General features: G+C 32.8%; 1 protein-coding gene across 7 annotated transcripts in view; it reads left to right on the top strand.

Annotated features, from left to right (window-relative positions):
* mical2b (microtubule associated monooxygenase, calponin and LIM domain containing 2b) overlaps window positions 1-19100 on the top strand; it is a 75414-nt gene extending 56314 nt beyond the window's left edge. For all 7 annotated transcript variants that reach the window (XM_051099667.1, XM_051099673.1, XM_051099671.1 and 4 more), the window contains 11 exons: window positions 264-381; window positions 1085-1161; window positions 3784-3852; window positions 6857-6963; window positions 7167-7944; window positions 10059-10129; window positions 10267-10356; window positions 10547-10640; window positions 15044-15143; window positions 15214-15287; window positions 18303-19100. In XM_051099667.1, the coding sequence (XP_050955624.1) occupies window positions 264-381; window positions 1085-1161; window positions 3784-3852; window positions 6857-6963; window positions 7167-7944; window positions 10059-10129; window positions 10267-10356; window positions 10547-10640; window positions 15044-15143; window positions 15214-15287; window positions 18303-18487 (1763 nt within the window). In that variant the 3' untranslated portion in view covers window positions 18488-19100. The remainder of the gene's footprint in view (window positions 1-263; window positions 382-1084; window positions 1162-3783; window positions 3853-6856; window positions 6964-7166; window positions 7945-10058; window positions 10130-10266; window positions 10357-10546; window positions 10641-15043; window positions 15144-15213; window positions 15288-18302) is intronic.
* The last annotated feature ends 829 nt before the right edge of the window (window positions 19101-19929 follow it).

Below are 19929 nucleotides of genomic sequence, written 5' to 3'. Positions count from 1 at the left end.
TAAACCAATCAACTAAAGACTGGACCATTTTACAAGTTAAATTCATTACATTTCCTCTTCAAGGATATCTGGAGTAATAATAATACAGTAAATTACTTTTTTAAAAATATTATTATTATAGTTGTTGATGTAATTGTGCTGGTGATATACAGACATTAAGGTATGTAATCATTTCTGAACATAAGGAGAATGATAGCAGGGTCTTTTTTTTTTTTTTTTAAATAAATTCAGTCTGTCATATTATGTGTGCGTGGACCCCGCAGGAGCCGAATCAGACTCCAAATCTCAGAATGACCCAAAGGGTTTGTCAAACCCCAACGCTCCAGCTGAGAGTGCAGAGGTGCAGACCCTCTCAAACTCAACGGAGGTCATAAACATTAGGTTGGTCCACAATATTCACTTGAACAATTAAACTTTTAATTTACCACAACAAGGAGCTATAAAACGTCAAGATTTAAAGGGATAGTTCACCCAAAAATGTAAATTCTGCCATTAATTACATTAATTCATGTTGTTACAAACCCGAAAGACCTTCGTTCATCTTCAGAATACAAATTAAGATATTTTTGATGAAATCCGAGATCTTTCTGACCTGCATAGTAACACAAATGACACGTTCAAGGCCCAGAATGGCAGTAAGGACATCGATAAAATAGTCCATGTGACATCAGTGGATCAACCGTGATGTTACTAAGATACGAGAAAACAAAAATACTGATTTTATTTAACAATTTCTTCTCTTCTGTGTCAGTCTTCGATGTTGGACCACAAGAGTACCACAATGTTTCTCGTAGCTTCATAACATTACGGTTGCACCACCGATGTCTTATGGACTATTTTAACAATGTCCTTACTACCTTTCTGGGCTTGAACGTTTCAGTTATGTTGCAAGTCAGAAAGCTCTCAGACTTCATAAAAAGTAATTTTGTGTTCCGAAGATGAATGAAGGTCACGTTTGGAACGACATGAGGGTGAGTAATTAATGACACAATTTCCATTTTTTGGTGAGCTACCCCTTTAAGACTCAAAAAATGTTAGCTACAAAGATCCTGTCTAACACTGTCTTTTGCATATTTTGGAGTAGTGAGGTCAAAGATTCATCTAAAAAGCCAGATCCTGCAGAGTCTGCACCTGTGTGTCCTGATTCTCCTCTACAGAAAGGTCAGTCAAACTTATCTTTTCCTCATAGTTTTCCTGTCATAGGATCTTTAGACACTTAAAGTGACGTATTAAAGGGCCTTTCAATCATACATTAAAGGAGAAGTTCACTTCCAAAACAAAAATTTACAGATAATTTACTCACCCCCTTGTCATCCAAGATGTTCATGTCTGTCTGTCTTCAGTTGTAAAGAAATTGTTTTGAGGAAAAAAAATCTGCATTTTTCTCCATATAATGGACTGATATGGTGCCCCAATTTTGAACTTCCAAAATGCCGTTTAAATGTGGCTTCAAACGATCCCAAATGCAGATGAAAAAGAAAGAAAGGTCTCAATTGGTTATTTTCATTAAAAAATATATATATACAATTTATATATTTTTAATGTCAAACACTTGTCTTGTCTTACTCTGCCTGGACTGTTTTTTTCCAGTTCATGTCAGTTAGGGTATGTCGAAAAACTCCCATCTCATGTTCTCCCTCAACTTCAAAATCGTCCTGTATTGGTGTTTTACCTTTTTTGTTAAGGGTGTTTGATCTTCTTTGCAGGTTTACTTTTCAGAGACTGGGTCGGTACTTATGCAGAGATGTAGGATGATTTTGAAATGATTTTTGAAGTTGAGGGAAAAAATACGATTGGAGTTTTTCGACATACCCTAACTGTCTTGAACCAGAATACACAGAGTTCAGGGAGAGCAAGACAAGATGAGTGTTTGAGAATAAAAAGTATTACAATTGTATTTTTTAAAATGAAAATAACCGATCATTTCGGTAGATAAGACCCTTCTTCCTCGGCTGGGATCGTTTACAACCGCATTTGTGATCGTTTGAAGCTGCATTTAAACTGCATTTTGGAAGTTCAAAATCGGGGCACCAGGGTTGGGGCCATTCATGAATTGAATTGAGAATGAATGGTAAATTCCAATTCACTTCCTGGAATGGAAATGGAATTGGAATTGCATGCAGCTGACAGGAAATGGAATTGGAATTGAATTGGAATGTCAGGAAACAGAACTGAAATCAAATAAATTCCACTTGAGATATTTAGGCCTGAGAGATGCAATCTTAGCGATGCCAAATTTCAGGAAATGATGATAATTCAATGCAATAAAAAGTGAATGAAATACATGAATGAACATGACTCATTTTTTTTGTGAGTTGAGACATATATTATGTGGTAGTCATATATTGAATGTATAGTACATCCAGAAACTTATCACCACTGTCATTCAATTATTAATTCATAATGTACAGTTCTCATTTTTATTTACTTGCATTTGATCAACTCTATTTCATACATTACTTGGTATTTGTAAAGCATCATAAATAAAGTTCAAATGTATGTCTCTAAATGCAATCACAAATAAATGCTCAGAAACAGAAATAAACGGAATTCAGTGGAATTTCCCTGAATTGAATTCCGCTTCCTGTAATTCCAATTCAGTTCCAACTCTGTTTCCTGTAATTTTTGTTGAATTCCAATTCCAATTCCATTTCCTTCTTTGAATTAGAATTGTTTAGTCATAATTTCTTTATGACCAAAGAAAGAAAGACATGAACATCTTGGATGACAAGGGGGTGAGTACATTATACGTGAATCTTTGTTTTGGAAGTGGACTTCTCCTTTTAATGTCTTTCTTTCTTCAGTCGTAAAGAAATAGTTTTTTGAGGAAAAATTTTTAGGATTTCTCTTCATGATGCCTGCAAGTTTGAACTACCAAAATGCCATTTAAATGCAGCTTCAAAGGGCTCTAAGCGATCCCAGCCAAGGAAGAAGCGTCTTACCTAGCGAAACGATGAGTTATTTTCTACTTTTGCAGTGATGTAGGGCGATTTTGAAGTTGGAGGAGAAAATCAGATGGGAGTTTTCTGATATACCCTAAATGTATTGACCCGGATTACACAGAGTTCATGCAGAGCTAGACAAGATGAGCATATGAGGTTAAAATGTATATAAATTGTCAGTTTTTTAGTGAATAACTGATCGTTTCGCTAGATAAGACCCTTTTTCCTTGGCTGGGATCATTTGGAGCCCTGTGAAGCTGCATTTAAACTGCACTTTGGAAGTTCAAACTCACGGACACCAGAGAACTCCACTATATGGAGAGAAATCCTGAAATGTTTGCCTCAAAAAAAATTTTTTTACAACTGATGAAAGAAAGACATGAACTTCTTGGATGACAAGGGGGTGAGTAAATTATCTGTAAATGTTTGTTCTGGAAGTGAACTTCTCCTTTAAGGATGGTTAAAGTGTCCAAAAATGACACTTTTGCACCATTAAATAGTTGAAGCTATGTTCATCTCTTGAGTTTCCTGCTTGGATTCTCGTCTGTTTTTTGGATGAGGTTAAGGAGTGGCAGTCAAAAAGCCAGACTTTCACATTGACTGTGTATTATTTTTGGCTGCTGGACTTGTCTTGCAGCGGCCTGAACATTTTGTTCAGTCACACATGCTGCTTGTTAGACAACAGCTGTTGGATTTGTTTGCTTAGCTTGTCTTTATTGGCTGTTGGCTGAAAAGAAAAATTCCAAGGTGAAACAATAAACACATATTGAAACTTTGCATTATGTGTACTGAATTAAAAACCTCTTAAATTATCACTGTCACTTCTTCCTCTTTTCATCAGTGAAACGCTCCTCCGCCAAAGGTGAAATTACCAACAAAAACAACCTCTGGAAAAAGAAAATCCGATCCAGTAAGTATCATTCAGTCTCCCACAAATAAAACCGACAATACGGAAACCTTCAAAGACACGGCAGAAGTGTTTTTCCTCTTCCCTATTGAGCTCGTGTTGTGAACCACCATCTTCAGTTCTATTAAATTTATTTGCTCAAGGTTGATAACGAGCTCAGTCGAGTCTCTCCCATTCCTTCTCTCGACTGAACATGATTCAGCCTTGCTTATTGTAGTTTCTGTGATGTCAGTTGCCACACTTAAACCAATCTGAATTAATTTGTTAATCCTGACAGGATTATTATCAAGCGTCATACGCTATTTATAAAAGCTAATGCAGCTTTTGGTCGCCCGAGCACATGTGCTTCATTATTAGATCTCAGTTTCTTGGTATTTAGCACTGAAAGGAAACTCTAAAGCAACTTCTCTGAAAGCTACACTATCCACCTTATTTTTCCCATAAGAACGCCATGGTGAAAAAAACAGCATAGACTGGTTAGGTATGTTTTGATGCTGGTTTAAGCTGGTCCTTTGCTGGTTCATGCTGGTCCTTGACCAGCAACATGACCAGCAAAAACCAGCAAAGGACCAGCATAAACCAGCTAAGGACCAGCTTAAACCAGCTAAGGACCAGCATAAACCAGCTAAGGACCAGCATAAACCAGCTAAGGACCAGCATAAACCAGCTAAGGACCAGCATAAACCAGCTAAGGACCAGCTTAAACCAGCATCAAAACATACCTACCAGCATATGCTGGTTTTTTTCACCAGGGCGGCCATTTGTAAATTGTAGGTGTCTAGTTTGCGGTCTCATCTGCATATAAAGCTCGTTTTGCTACTTCATATTGAAATTGGTGTGTATTACCATATTATTTTAATATATTATCTTAATAATGAACACGCTGGTTTGTAGTGCAAACAGTTTTACCGTTTACTTCACGTTGTTATTCTTGAACCGGAAGTCTCACCCATAGGCTTACTTACGCGTTTAAGAATGAGGTAAATAGTTGATATGGGTTTATATACACTAAAATTCAGAGGCAGACTATAAAGCTACGTCTTCATTTTCCGTTTGAAAACGCTCTTCGTCCAAACTAGCGTTTTCCAAAAGTTTCTCATTCACACTGAAACGTCCGAAAACGTTCAATTTACTTTCCTCCGCATTCGTAAAGCCTCAAAATCTCTCACTGGGACGATACAGACGGAACAGACTTGAGAAGTTTTCATTCGTTTCTTCTGTTGGATGCTGGTCATATCCACCCTCTTCACCAGAGGGCGCTGCTGGTCTGTTTTACAGCTATTGTTTGAGACCACTCAAAAGCAATTAGTACAGGCAAATCTTTACAGTAAATTTGAATTGCTTTGCCTACAGTTATTTCCAGCTCCTTAATGTAGTTATTAGCACAGTTTAGCCATTGTTTACCATGTCAGTTTCCTTGCAAGTGTATGAGTGAATCCTAATTTCAAGTGAAACTTACTAGTGAATGCTTAATTTTACAATTTATTGTTTCTAAAGCATTCAGAATGCTACTGATTTATTATTATTATTACTATTATTAGTTTTAATTTCATTTTTATCCGTGTTTGTCTTCTGTTTTTAGTTCTTTATACACTACCAGTCAAAAGATTTTGAAATTTTTTTAAAGACATTTGTGACCCTGGACCACAAAACCAGTCTTAAGTCGCTGGGGTATATTTGTAGCAATAGCCAAAAATACATTGTATGGGTCAAAATTATGGATTTTTCTTTTATGCCAAAAATCATTTGGAAATTAAGTAAAGATCATGTTCCGTGAAGATATTTTGTAAATTTCCTACTGTAAATATATCAAAATGTAATTTCTAATTAGTAATATTAAAAAATGCATTGCTAAGAACTTAATTTGGACGATTTTAAATGCATTTTTTCAATATTTTGATTTTTTTGGACCATCAGATTCCATATACTGAAATATAGTTGTATCTCGGCCAAATATTGTTCTATCCTAACAAACCAAACATCGATGGAAAGCTTATTTATTCGTCTTTCAGATGATGTATAAAGCTCAATTTCGAAAAATTGACACTTATGACTGGTTTTGTGGTCCAGGGTCACATTTCTTCTGCTCACCAAGCCTGCATTTGTTTGATTCAAAGCACAGCACAAACAGTAACATGTACTAGTTAAAATAACTGTTTTCTATTTGAATATATTTTAAAATGTAATTTATTCCTGTGATTCTGTGCATCATTGCTTTAGTCACATGATCCTTCAGAAATCATTCCAGTATTCTGATTTGCTGCTCAAAAAAATGTATTATTATTATTATTATTATTATTATTATTATTATTATTATTATTATTGTGTTGAAAACAGCTTAGTATATTTTTTTCAGGTTTCTTTGATGAATAGAAAGTTCAGAAGAACAGCATTTATCTGAAATAAAAGATCTTTTGTAACATTTTAATTGTCTTAATAATCACTTTTGATCAATTTAAAGCATCCTTGCTAAATTAAAGTACTAATTTCTATAATTTATTTAAAAAAAAAAAAAAAAACAACTCCAAGATTTTGATTGGTATAGTGTATAATGTTACAAAACCTTTTTATTTCAGATAAATGCTGATCCTTGGATCTTTCTGTTCATAAAATAATAAAAAATGTCCTCAACTGTTTTAAATATTGATAATAATCATAAAAACTGTTTCTTGAACAGCAAATCAGCATATTAGAATGATTTTTTAAAAAAAATCATGTGACACTGAAGACTGGAGTGGCTTTGATCACAGGAATAAATTACATTTTAAAATATATTCAAATAGAAAAATGGTCATTTTAAATGGCAAAAATATTTCAAAATTTTACTGTTTTTGCTTTACTTTGGACCAAATAAATGCAGGCTTGGTGAGCAGAAGAGGCTTCTTTAAAAATCATTAAAAATCTTACTGTTCAAAAACTTTTGACTAGTAGTGTATATAAGTATATAAATTCATTAGATCTCTGATCTCTTACTAAACATTTTTTGTGGGTTCATTTCCTCACTTAGCTCTGCCCCTCATCCTGCTTAAGAAATTTCACCGTGGAAAACGAGATAAAACTGAAGCCCTCGCAGAGGAAGATGGAGACTCGGACTTTGAGGAGATCCATGAATCAGTAAATGGATTTACATTCACTTTTTATCATTCTGTATAACATCATGTGATCTATATGATCAGTTTTTGTATCCAGCTGTTCTACAAATGCTACTTAGAAGGTTTCTCAGTCTAAATGATCAAAATAGTGTTTAATTTGTAATCATTTCAACAATTGCTGTATCCATGAGCTGATAAAAGTCTTGTTTTTTCTCACCAACAAAGCCTTCAACATCAACTACAGAGTCTGACTGCCCCCTAATGGAGGACAAGAAGTCAACGCCTATTGAAGACATCCCAAAAGTCCCTCTATATCGCCCACACCTTCTTCCCGAATCCCCAAAACCCAGCACTTCCTCTCCAGAGCCTGTCGTCACAGCTGGTCCCTCAGAAGCAAACTCCCTCAGCCCCAAGAAGAAGCTCACGCTGTCTTCATCAGAAAAGGAGAAGCTGCTTAATTGGGACTTGGCCGCTCCTGGAAAGCCGTCAACTTCTGAAGAAGAACAACTTGACAGAACCTCAGCGAATCCTCCACAACCAGAAGCTCCACCAAAACCAAGCCGTCCCCAGCCTGAACCCACTCCTCCACTCTTCCAACAGTTTGCCAGCAGTCTCCGGAAGTCCTTCTCCAAAGGGAGCAACCCTGTGGTCCTCAGGAGAAATCGACCTTTGAAAGCCAGGCCGATGTCTGAGGGGTCCTTCAACCTCAGCGGCTTGTTTGGCAGCAGCATTCAGAGCAACCAGGTCGAGGAACGCAGCAACACGTCTACTGATGAAAGTCAGTCCAGACTGAGGACTGGAAGTGAGCTCACAACGTTACTGGAGCAGGTGGCTCTCGGCTCCAAGACTCAGAAAGGCACAAAAGATGACATGGCCTCTTTAAAGCCCAGAAAACTCAATTTCTTCTCCTCTCTGCGCATTAAGAGGAACGAAGGAGCAGGTCAGAGCAAAGGAGACAACCAGAAGGACATCTTGACCATACTTTCCAGATTCAGAAGCAAAGGTAATTGCAAGTTGACCTTTAACAGTAAGATATTTCAGTGTTTTTAGAAGTAGTTTCTTATGCTTGGATCCACCGCTAGAAGGCCAAAAGTTACATAGTGTAGCAATAAATAAATCAAAAATGAATGTGACACATCATGAGTTGACCCTGGACGGTGAACATCAGCATTCATCGTCACGTGGTCTTTATTTGTAAGTGATTAAAGTTTTGATGCCATGTGGCATTTGCGTGATGTACGGCGTGCGTATAAACGTCATTGTTATTATATGCAGCACTCTTATCTCTTGTATTATAATCTCTGCTTTCATTATATTCTCTGCATGCAATATTCAGGTAACCGTAGGACATGGTGCTTTAATCTTGTGATGTATCAAACATCTCTAGAGGCCGAAGTAGGGAGAAAAGCATCATTGCTATACTATGTTGTTTGCAGGACAATGTTTTGATGGCATAGTGATAGTTTAATAAATGTCATTTCGAATAATGGATCGGTTGTGATGAGCTGGTTCATGTGCATTTACATTCATAATCAGCATAACACTTCCATATGTACAATACACCCAGCACTATATTTTTTAAGCCAGTATTTTTTATTTTTTTTTTAACAGCCAATATTGGGTGTTTGTTCATTCATTAATTCACACATTCATTCATGCATTATTATTATTATTACCTGACATTGAATGACATTTGTTTATTTAACTGATATTTCCCTTTTTTAAAAGTGTGCCTTGACCTAAATTAAATAATTACAATTATTTATTCAATTCTTATTCTTAGTATTTATTTATTAAGTGATTAATCCCTTTTATTTGCCTTGAGCTAAAAGAAAATTAGACATTATTATTATTGTTGTTGTTCTTGTTGTTGTTTTAATAATTATTTTTCTTACTTTATTTAATATTATTATATATTATATTATATTATATAAATATATTTGTTTATTTGACTGATAAAGCCCTACATTTTAATGTTCTAAACTGACAATTGACATTTTATATATATTTTTTTTATTTATTGTCTGATAAATTTTTATTTGCCTTGAGCTAAAAGAAAATTATTATTTATTATTATTTTTGTTGTTGTTGTAGTTGTTGTGTTAATAATTATTATTTTTATTTAATAAATAGAAATATTATTATATATTATAATATTAACAATTGACATTTTATTATTATTATTTATTTATTGACTGATAACTCTCTGCTTTATTTGCCTTGAGATAAAAGAAAATGTGGTTATTATTATTATTATTATTTTACTATTATTATCATTATTATGTTAATAATTCTTCTTCTTTTTTAGTAAATATAAATATATTATATTATATTATATTATATTATATTATATTATATTATATTTTTAAAAAATTATTAATTTGACTGATAAAGATCTACTTTTTAATGTCCTAAATTAACAATTGACGTTTTATTATTATTATTATTATTATTATTATTATTATTATTATTATTTAAAAATCAGTTTTTTTATTTGCCTTGAGCTAAAATAAATACTACTTTTTAATGTCTTAAATTAACAACTGACTTATTATTATTATTATTATTATTATTATTATTATTGTTAATATTTTTATTTTTTATTATTATTAAGTAAATATAAATATTAATATATTATAATATATTATACTATATTATTTATAGTATATACATTTTTGTTTATTTATTTGACTGATAAAGTCTTACTTTTTAATGTCCTAAATAAACAATTGATGTTTTATTATTATTATTATTATTATTATTATTATGTTAATACTTTTCTTATTTTTTTATTTAGTAAATATGAATATATTATATTATATTATTTATAGTATATAAATATTTATTTATTTGACTGATAGTCTTACTTTTTAATGTCCTAAATAAACAATTGACATTTTATTATTATTTTTTATTTATTTATTTATTTACTGATAAATCCCTGCTTTTTTCATGTCTTGAGCTAAAAGAAAAATTGACTTTTTATTATTATTATTATTATTATTATTACATTAACAGCTTATTTCTATTTATTTCAGTATTGACTGATAAGACCCTTAATAATAAACATTTTGCTATTTAAATGCTACATTTATTCTTGTGGGTTTGTATCCACAGCGTCTGCTCAGCAACAACAAGAGGAGTCCAACTCATCTAGTGACGAGGAACAGGATCCAGACTCACAAAAGGTAAAAGCTCCTCTGCTTCTCTTAAAGAAACACAACTAATGCTATTTCAACAATTTGTTCAAATCTCCACACATTCAAGCACAAAGTCCTAATTTAAACATCACTTTTTTGTTCTGTTTTAATGTTTTGCTATAAAGACTCATAGTGGCACCTCACAGAAGAAAAAAGAGAAAACAGCGATCCAACAAACCAAGAGAGATCAGCTGAAGAGACTTCACAGGGCTCAGGTATGCCACCCCCCCACACACACACACATACACACACACTTACTTTTGTCTTTGTTGAGGAAGGTTTTGTCAGATTTAGTTAGTTTCTCGTAAATTTGAATGTGAAGTATCTCTACTTAGAAACATACATATGAATTACATACATTCCAGTTACTCAAGGTACATTAAAGTTGACTTTCGTAATTGGCAGGTAATCCAAAGACAGCTAGAGGAAGTTGAGGAGAAGCAGAGAGCTCTGGAGGAGAAAGGTGTGGCTCTGGAGAAGACCCTCAGAGGAGAAACTGGTACGGCACATTCTAACACAGTCACACGTTATTACATCTGGAAATATATTATTTAAAGTGCTTCATTATCAGTCCCATTGTCCTTACATGCCCCCCTATCTCCACCCACTCACTCTGTGATGGTGATATGATTATTTAAAGAGGTGTTATGACACTTACAACTTTTACTTCGGTTGCTGACAGCTATGCGAATGAAGAGCACAATGCATTTGTCCTATCAAGCATGCAAACGTGAGAAATATTTTGCCGTCTGGAACGAGTTTCACAACCTTATTTCCACAATCTTGTTTTTGAATTCATTATTTTATCTGTATATACTTTATTGGTTTCGATTTACCCTGTTTTTTTTTTTTTTCATGCCACACAGGAAGTCACAGGGAGGTACTTGACAGGGTGTCTCTATGTGGACTTCCTGTTATTTTTCTTAGATTGATTTGATAATCATAAACTAAGACTTACAAACAATAAGATACCCCTTATATATGTATTAATTACCCTAAATTTATTCAGATTAACTTTACAAAAAGTGTTTTGTAATCCTGTATAAAATTGCAAAGCATTTGTATTTATATTATTCTATCATAATATACAAACCAACGTTGTACGATAATTTCCATTTTATGAAATATCATGTAGTGCGACCATCAAGAAACTACCATTTTGGGACTTTTATGTTGAAATCCATTCAGAGATGGGGCTTTGCATCATATAGCAAATATCATATAGCATTTTAATGGCTACATAACATTTCCATGTGGTATGACCTCAAAAAAACAATGAATAATAAGTTATTTCTACAAGTATTTATTTTTATCATACATTTTATAGTGACCTTTTGTGGAAAGCTAGCTAGTTTTGTTTAGGTGGCCAAAAATTTTGACTGAATTTGAAATCATGTGGTGCGACCACTGCAGAGTGTGTCCCATTATAGACATATATCCCAGATTGGCAGTTTTTGTGCTTTTATATTCAATTAATGGTTTATATACATAAAATACTTTTAGTATCATTTGGAATAGATTTTTTGCAATTTGGGTCATTTCAGATGGTTTATGTTTAATCTTTGTACAATATGAGAAAAAATGCAACAAAAAATAATTCAGAGCATATAATTTTAGTTTGGTAATTATGCATTTATTAGTAATTTACTATTTATTTATTAAGAATCATTTTAATCTATTTTACCAGATTCAAAGTAAAATAAATGCTCGCCATAGGCAACATGTTAAGTCTGACCCTGCAGTCAATCACAAACTCCAGATTTTATTTTCTACTGTAAGAAAGATGTTAATGCTGTGATCTCACAATCTGAGTCAGTAACCTCCTGCTACTTGGTTTGTTTGTTGGACAAAACGGTGTATTTGGCATTATGATTGGTCAGATCACCTGTTAATCGAACTCCTGGCGAAGGGTCAATTGAGCAGCCAAGATTGGGCAAAGTTCAGAAAAAACTGGTCTCTTTAAATAGATTTTTAATGATATAAGGCCTTTGCGTCATTTGGAGCGACCACTCGTCATGTGGTGTGACCAATAATCAAAATAACTGTATTAAAATAAAATATCTAATTTCTGTGGTTGAAATATGTGTACTGAATTAATTTACTGGAAAAAATAAGTCTGCCAGCTACATTTAACAAGGCAACCTTGAAATTATAAAACTCTGAAAGTATTATTATTTTTTTAAATATGAGATCATTATATTATGTTAAGGAAAATAATTAATTTCAATATAAAACATGGTCGCACCACATTACATTTTTTAAGGCTAATTCATGGAGATGAAGAAAACACTAAAATCACTTAATTAAAAATTGTAATATGAAATTGTGTACAAAACATTTTACAACAATTACATCAAATATTATTATTTTTTGGATACATATATATATAAATTGTGTACAAAATATTTTACAACAATTACATCAAATATTATTATTTTTATATATATATATATATATATATATATATATATATAAAAAAAAATTGATTCATATATATATATATATACAGGGGTTGGACAATGAAACTGAAACACTGGCCAATATAGTGTTGGAGGTTTCATGGCTATATTTATGCAGCCTGGTGGCCAGTCTTTACTGATCGCACATTCCACCAATAAGAGCAGAGTGTGAAGGTTGACTTTGTGCACCCAATAGCTCAAACATTGTACCCTGAAGGTGGTGCCGTGTATTAGGATGATAATGCACCAATACACACAGCAAGACTGGTGACAAGAGTGATTTGATGAACATGAAAGTAAAGTTAAACATCTCCCATGGCCTGCACAGTCACCAGATCTGAATATTATTGAGCCACTTTGGGGTGTTTTGGAGGAGCGAGTCAGGAAATGTTTTCATACACCAACATCACATAGTGACTTGGCCACTGTTCTGCGAAAGGAATGGCTCAAAATCCTTCTGGCTACTGTGCAGGACTTGTATTTGTCATTCCCAAGATGAAATAATGCTGTATTGGCTGCAAAAGGAGGCCAAACACCATACTAATTGTGGTCTAAACCCAGGTGTTTCAGTTTCACTGTCCAACCCCTGTATATATACACACACATATGAATCATAAAAAATTGTATGTATATTTAATTGTATTTTAATATGATTTTTTATTTTTTTCATTGTCTAAGTCTGTAATAAATTGTGATTTATATGTACATAATTTAAAATATAAAATAATTATTTTAAAAGAAAATATAAAAACTAAATTAAAAATACACATTCAGTACGTTTAAATTACATATGTGTGTATGCTTTTAATTGTAATATTGAATTTTTTTATTGTATTGTTTATGTATTGTAATGAATTTTTGCATTTTAATTATTTCTTTTTATATTATTTATTTAAATTAATGAATTTATTTATTTGTACGTTTTATCCTATTGAGTATGTATTCTCAATGTATTGTGATTGTCCACAGAAAGGTTTCGAGGCACTTCAGGACTTTAATACTCCATCCGAACTAACGTATGGCATATACACAAAGACAACCTGCAAATAAGCTGCTGCCTTATTGTTTGACTTTTTTTAGAGGGGGAAAATTAGAGATTCAAATAATAGTGATTTGCATTCGAACTAAATGGCCATTTAGAGTCAAAATTATGTTGAAATGACGGCAGAGGTAATGGGTTCTGTAAATAGACAGAGAAAGGGAAAAGTGCCTCCGAAATGAGCTGAAAATGTGATGTTTCATTATTTTGGTGAATGTTGATCTACGTGGGGATTATTAAAGGCAACAAGTCGTTCCGATGAAAAAAGCCAAATCGCAGCAGCCTTTTAACATAATGCATAATGAGTTTATAATCATATTTTGAAAGCTCCAAGCTCTAATTATAAAAACTGTAAATTGAATTTTAACATCACCTAGAAATTCACTTCCCCTGCTTCCTCAGAAATTCCTCTTTTGACGTCCTGCATTCTACACAGGCATTGTCAGGTATTAAGAAACCGAATGGAACTACTAGGAAATGAAGACAGAACTTTATATTTATACTTGAAGGCTGCTATAGTATTAATGCATGAAGCAAAGAAATGCATTGCTATAAGTGTGTCATGTGACATCTTATTCCTGGCCTTGTTTCGTCAAAGTACCCCTTTCTCTCTGACAATGCGGCAAGGATGCAGGCGGTATAGAAGACGTCCCTTTTGTGAAGTGGACAGCAAGGATACAGTGTGTCTTCTATCAGCAGACTTCATTGAGGGCAGCAGAATGCTATTAATAAATGCATGGGGGCGAATCTTTTGTGGCGGTGCACTTTGACCTGCGAGAATCCATTGTTCGGCATGTTTACGTGTCTTTGTGTGGATAATTGTATTAAGATGAGGGGCTGTGGTGTGCGCTTTTTTGTTGAATAGGTTCTTTGTTAACTGACATTTGCAGCCTCCAAATGGATAGAGAGTTGGAGTATGTAATGGACAGTGCTCTGAAACTGTCAATGTGGGAGACTCCAACATATATGAGTCTATTAGCTTAATCGCAGTAGTATTTGGCTTTTGTTTGACTCCTAAAATGGTTCTTTTTTAGATTTGAACAACTAATGAGCATGCATGACGTTTCCAGTCACAGATAATCTCAAAATATCAGGGATTTTAAAATAGAGTTTTCTGGGCCTTCAAGTCATGGGAAGTTCTAATCTGAATTTTTTTTTTTTTTTTAAATATTTAAATTTTCAATTCTGGTTCTGCTTTTTATTAATAACAAATGACTCCAAAAATCATTGGGTAATATGTTTTTCAGTAGCAGTTTCAGAAGCTTGGGACTTATATTGTGCACTGTAGATCAAATGTTTAGCAACTAAGTCTATTACAATTTGACACCATCACATGACTGAGTCATATTAGTCGTGTTATAGATTTCAGGCTTCAGTACATTTTGTCTTATGTTGTGTTCACAGGCGATGACTCCACAGATGAGGCCACATTACTGCAAACCTGGTTCAAACTGGTCCTTGAGAAGAACAAACTGTCGCGATATGAGTCTGAACTCATGATCTTGTAAGTACTGTGACTCTTATAGTTTTTATCAAGGTTTATATATATGTCTTACACATGCTTTTGTCTCAAGTGCTCAAGAACTGGAGTTGGAGGACACTCAAAGTCGGCTACAGCAAGACCTGAGACGACGAATGGCCACTGAAGGTGGGTTTGTTATGATACATTCAATATTGGTCAAATGTTTGTAATAATAAAGATTTTTTTTTTTCACTTATGTTCACCAAGGCTGATCAAAAAAGTAAAAACAGTAGATATATATTTTATATTCTAAGCAGCAAGAATGGTTTCAACACTGATAATGAGAATAAATTATTTTTGTAGTATGGAAGCCCATTTCCACCACTGAATAAAATTTTTTTAAAAAGGTTACTGGGACTTTTAATCTCACAATTCTGAATTTTGTGATACAAACTCGCAAATTTTGACTTTTGTCAGAATCGCATGATATAAACTTGCAATTGCGAGTTATAAAGTCAGAATTACAAGATATAAACTCTGTTTTGACTTTTTTTTTCCCTTCAGAATTGTATGATATAAACTCGCAATTCGAGTTATAAAGTCAAAATTGCTTGATATAAACACAGACTATAGAAATACAAAGACGGTTTACTCCTTTATTAATGAATGGGAGAAACTGCTATGTGCAATATGGCAGAATAGTCCCACCTTCTAAATGAAAGAGCCAATCACTGATTGGTAAAGTCATTGGGTCACTGCAGTGGCTGTTAGAAGGTTCCGGTTCCCACTTTAAACACTATTTGAGCATAAGAAACAACATTCAGTTCATTTCAGAATTTGTTGCTAATTTGAAATGTGTAATTTAATTGTGAGTTCAACAAGCAGTTTTTGAGATTTGATGAATTTTGATTCTTTTTTTTTTTCCTCAAAATTGCGTGATATAAACTCAACATTTAGATTTGTTTTTCTTAGAATTGCATAATGTAAACTTGCATTTGACTTTTTTCCTCGCAAATGCGAGTTTGTCTCGCAATTCTGAATTTTTTTTACTTTATAAAGTCAAAATTGTGTAATAAACTAACAATTTTGACACTTTTTCTAAAAATTGATATAATTTCACAATTTTTACTTTTTTATTTCGTGATATATAAATTTTGATTTTTTTCCCCTAACAATTGTGTGATATAAACTAACAATTTTGATTTGTTTTCTCTCAAAATTGTGATATTAACTTGCAGTTTTAACTTTTTTTTCTCAGAATTGTGAGCTATAAACTGACAATTGCGTGTTAAAGTTAGAATTGCATGATATGACTCACAAGTTTGACTTTTTTCCCTCAACATTGCATGATATTAACTCAATTTTGACTCTTTTCTCAGAATTGTGTGATATAAACTTGCAACTGAGTTAGGCCAAAACTGTGTGATAAAAACTAACAATTTTGACTTTTTTTTCCTCAAAATTGTGTAATGTAAACTTACAATTATTAAGCCAAAATTGCGAGATATAAACTTGCAATTTTGACTTTTCTTCTTAGGATTGCATGATATAAACTCACAATTTTGCTTTTTTTCCCTAAAAACTGTGATATAAACTCACGATTTTTACTTTATATAAAGTCAAACTGTGTGATATAAACTCACAGTTATCACACTTTTTCCCCTCAGAATTGCATGATATAAACTCAATTTTGACTTTTTTTTCTCAGAATTGTGTGATGTAAATTTGCAATTGTTAGTTATTAAGCCAAAATTGTGATATAAACTCAATTTTGACTCTCTTTCTCAGAATTGCATGATATAAACTCAATTTTGACTTTCTCAGAATTGTGTGATGTAAACTAACTATTTTTACTTTTTTTTTTTTTCTCAAAATTGTTATATAAACACAATTTTTACTTTTTTCTCAGAATTGTGAGCTATAAACTGGCAATTGCGTGTTAAAGTTAGAATTGTGAGAAATAAACATGCAATTTTGACTTTTTTTTCTTAGGATTACGTGATATAAACCAACAATTTTGATATTTTTTCCTCAAAATTGCATGATATACACTAACAATTTTGCCTTTTTTCCTCAAAATTGCGTGATACAAACTAAAGTCAGAATTGCGAGATATAAACTCGCAATTTTTTTAACCTTCTTCTCAGAATTGCATGATATAAACTCACAATTTACTTTTTTCTCGCAAATGCGAGTTTGTATCTCGCAATTTTTGACTTTTCTTAGAATGAGATAAAAACTCGCAGTTGTGATTTTGAGGGGGTAAAAGACTGTGTTCTCAGAATTGCGAGTTTATATTTTTCACAATTCTGACTTAATTCGCAATTGCGTGTGTTAAAGTCATTGCACACTGAGAAATTTTTGTATGCGTTTTTCCGTTTTTGTCATGCTGTCCTATCAAAATGCTTGCTAAGGATGCGAAAACGCAAACAATCGAATCTGAGGCAGTGTGTAAACGTGATTGACACAACGTGAGGTCGTATTTATTTTTTAATGTGGGAAAATTTCAGACTCAGTGTGCAATGACCTTTAAAGCTTATACCGTGTAGTTCTGACTTTTATTTCTGATAATTGCGATTTTGCCTTTCAATTCTGACATTACAGCTCAAAACTGCAAGTTTATGTCTCACAAATATGAGAAAAAAAATCAGTTTGTATTATCCATTATTTCAAACTTTTGACAGATAGTACAGACATAGAGCAACATAAAAGGGTGGTCACACACCTGATCTGCTAACTGAAAAGTCAACTGGTAAATATTCCATATTAAATGTGAGAGCATTTAAATCTGTGTGCCAACTTTTTAAATATTGAATTGGATAATTGGTTGTTAGAGTGATAACATATTGTAAGTGGTGGCGCATTTACTTGTGAACAGGAATTGATAGCTGCTGAAGAAGGTGATAGTGTCTTAATTTGCAAGTCAATGGTTGGTCCCTCAGCCTCCGGCAAACACAAGTTTATTTTAGCTCTTGATGATGGTGAAGCTCACTGTTTACCAGTGAGACACATGCGGCGTTAAGTCTGCGATTGTTGCACAACACAGAGACGCCATTGTGTAATACTTGATTATGGTGTCAAGCTTGTCTTACAAAATATTTGATGTTATTCAAAGTGAATAAACCTTGTTACACAGTGAAAATGTTATGTGAGCAATATTTTACCTTATTATTGACGATAGGCCTCTCTTTGTATTTCCAGACTGTGAGAAGAGCGCGAGCGAGCTCTCGGAGGAGCAGGGCCTCCTGGTGGAGATCATGAAGGTGGTGGAGAAAAGAGACAAACTGGTGAGCCTGCTGGAGGAGCAACGGCTGAAGGAGAAAGCGGAGGACAGAGATCTGGAGAGCATGATCCTCTCTAGAGGCTATCAGTTCCACTGGAGCTGAACTTTTAACACTGGATGAAGATCTGCTGTACTGACCTGCAAGGAAAACTACTTTAGACTGAGAGAGCCTTATGTGAAGATCAGCTTCTGGATCTTGAACAAACTGTAACATGCTTGTTTAATCAAACCGAATGAACGCTGCCTTGTGTGTTCTTGAAAAGAAATAAACCAAAAACCAAACACGTGCCTCTTTATTAACTGAAAATGATGAATGTTAGATTTCAAAACACAGATTGCACATCCACAGAGGTGAGAGGACTGACTGCAAATGTTATTCACACTGGTGCAATGATATTTATTCTATAGTTATTAAAGCTATTTTTTTCTTGGACATGTTTGAGTTATCTTTGTTTTGTTGAAATTCTTAATGAATGTTTGTTCTGTTCTTCAGTGAATATACCATTAGAGGCCAAAGTTTAATGGCAGTGATAAAAGTGTTTGTCTCATAAACATGATATCTCAAGTGACTTTATATTGCAAATATTTCTAAGTAAAACCAAATATCACTGTTGCAAGATTCAAGAAGTGCTTAAGAAAATGTACAAAGGGCTCTGGTTTTATTTTTGTTTGTCTGTTGCCTTGTGTAATTTATTTAATAAATGTAAAAACAATGAGTGGACTCTTCTAATTATCTTCAGAAAAATTCTTAAGATTTAAATATGAATTGAATTTACATATACTAACACTGAAAATAACTTAAGAATATTTTTATAGTTTTATTTTGTAATAATTTAATTTAATATATAAAATATTTTAAATGTTTAGTCTCAAAATTTACATTAATTGAAATATATACATACACACATATATATATATATATATATATATATATATATATATATATATATATAAGCAAGTATAAATTATATGACAATTTTATCATTTATTTGTCATTTATGAGTATTTTAAATTCTTAGTTTCTATGCATTTACATGTAAAATATTAACATTTGAAAAATATATATTACTAGTCAAAAGTTTTTGAACAGGAAGATTTTTCTTTTTTTTTTTAAAGTCTCTTCTGCTCACCAAGCCTGCATTTATTTTATCCAAAATACAGCAAAAGCAGTAATATTGTGAAATGTTTTACTATTTAAAACAACTGCTTTCTATTTGAATATATTTTAAAATGTAATTTATTCCCATGATCAAAGCTAAATTTTCAGCATCATTACTCCAATCTTTAGTGTCACCATTCAAGTAACATTTTACTATTATTATTATCAATATTTAAAACACTTAAGTAATTTTTTTCAGGATTCAAAATAGAAAGTATTTTTTGGTAAATTATAGAAATTAATACTTTTATTTAGCAAGGGTGCTTCAAATTTATCAAAAGTGATGATAAAGACATTTACAGTGCTACAACAAAGGATTTCTACTTCAGATAAATGCTGCTCTTCTAAAATTTCTATTCATCAAAGAAACCTGAAAAAAATTCTAC

This window comes from Labeo rohita, chromosome 25 (genome assembly GCF_022985175.1).
Source record: "Labeo rohita strain BAU-BD-2019 chromosome 25, IGBB_LRoh.1.0, whole genome shotgun sequence".
Classification (NCBI taxonomy): Eukaryota; Metazoa; Chordata; class Actinopteri; order Cypriniformes; family Cyprinidae; genus Labeo; species Labeo rohita.
This window is presented reverse-complemented; position numbering and strand designations above follow the sequence as displayed.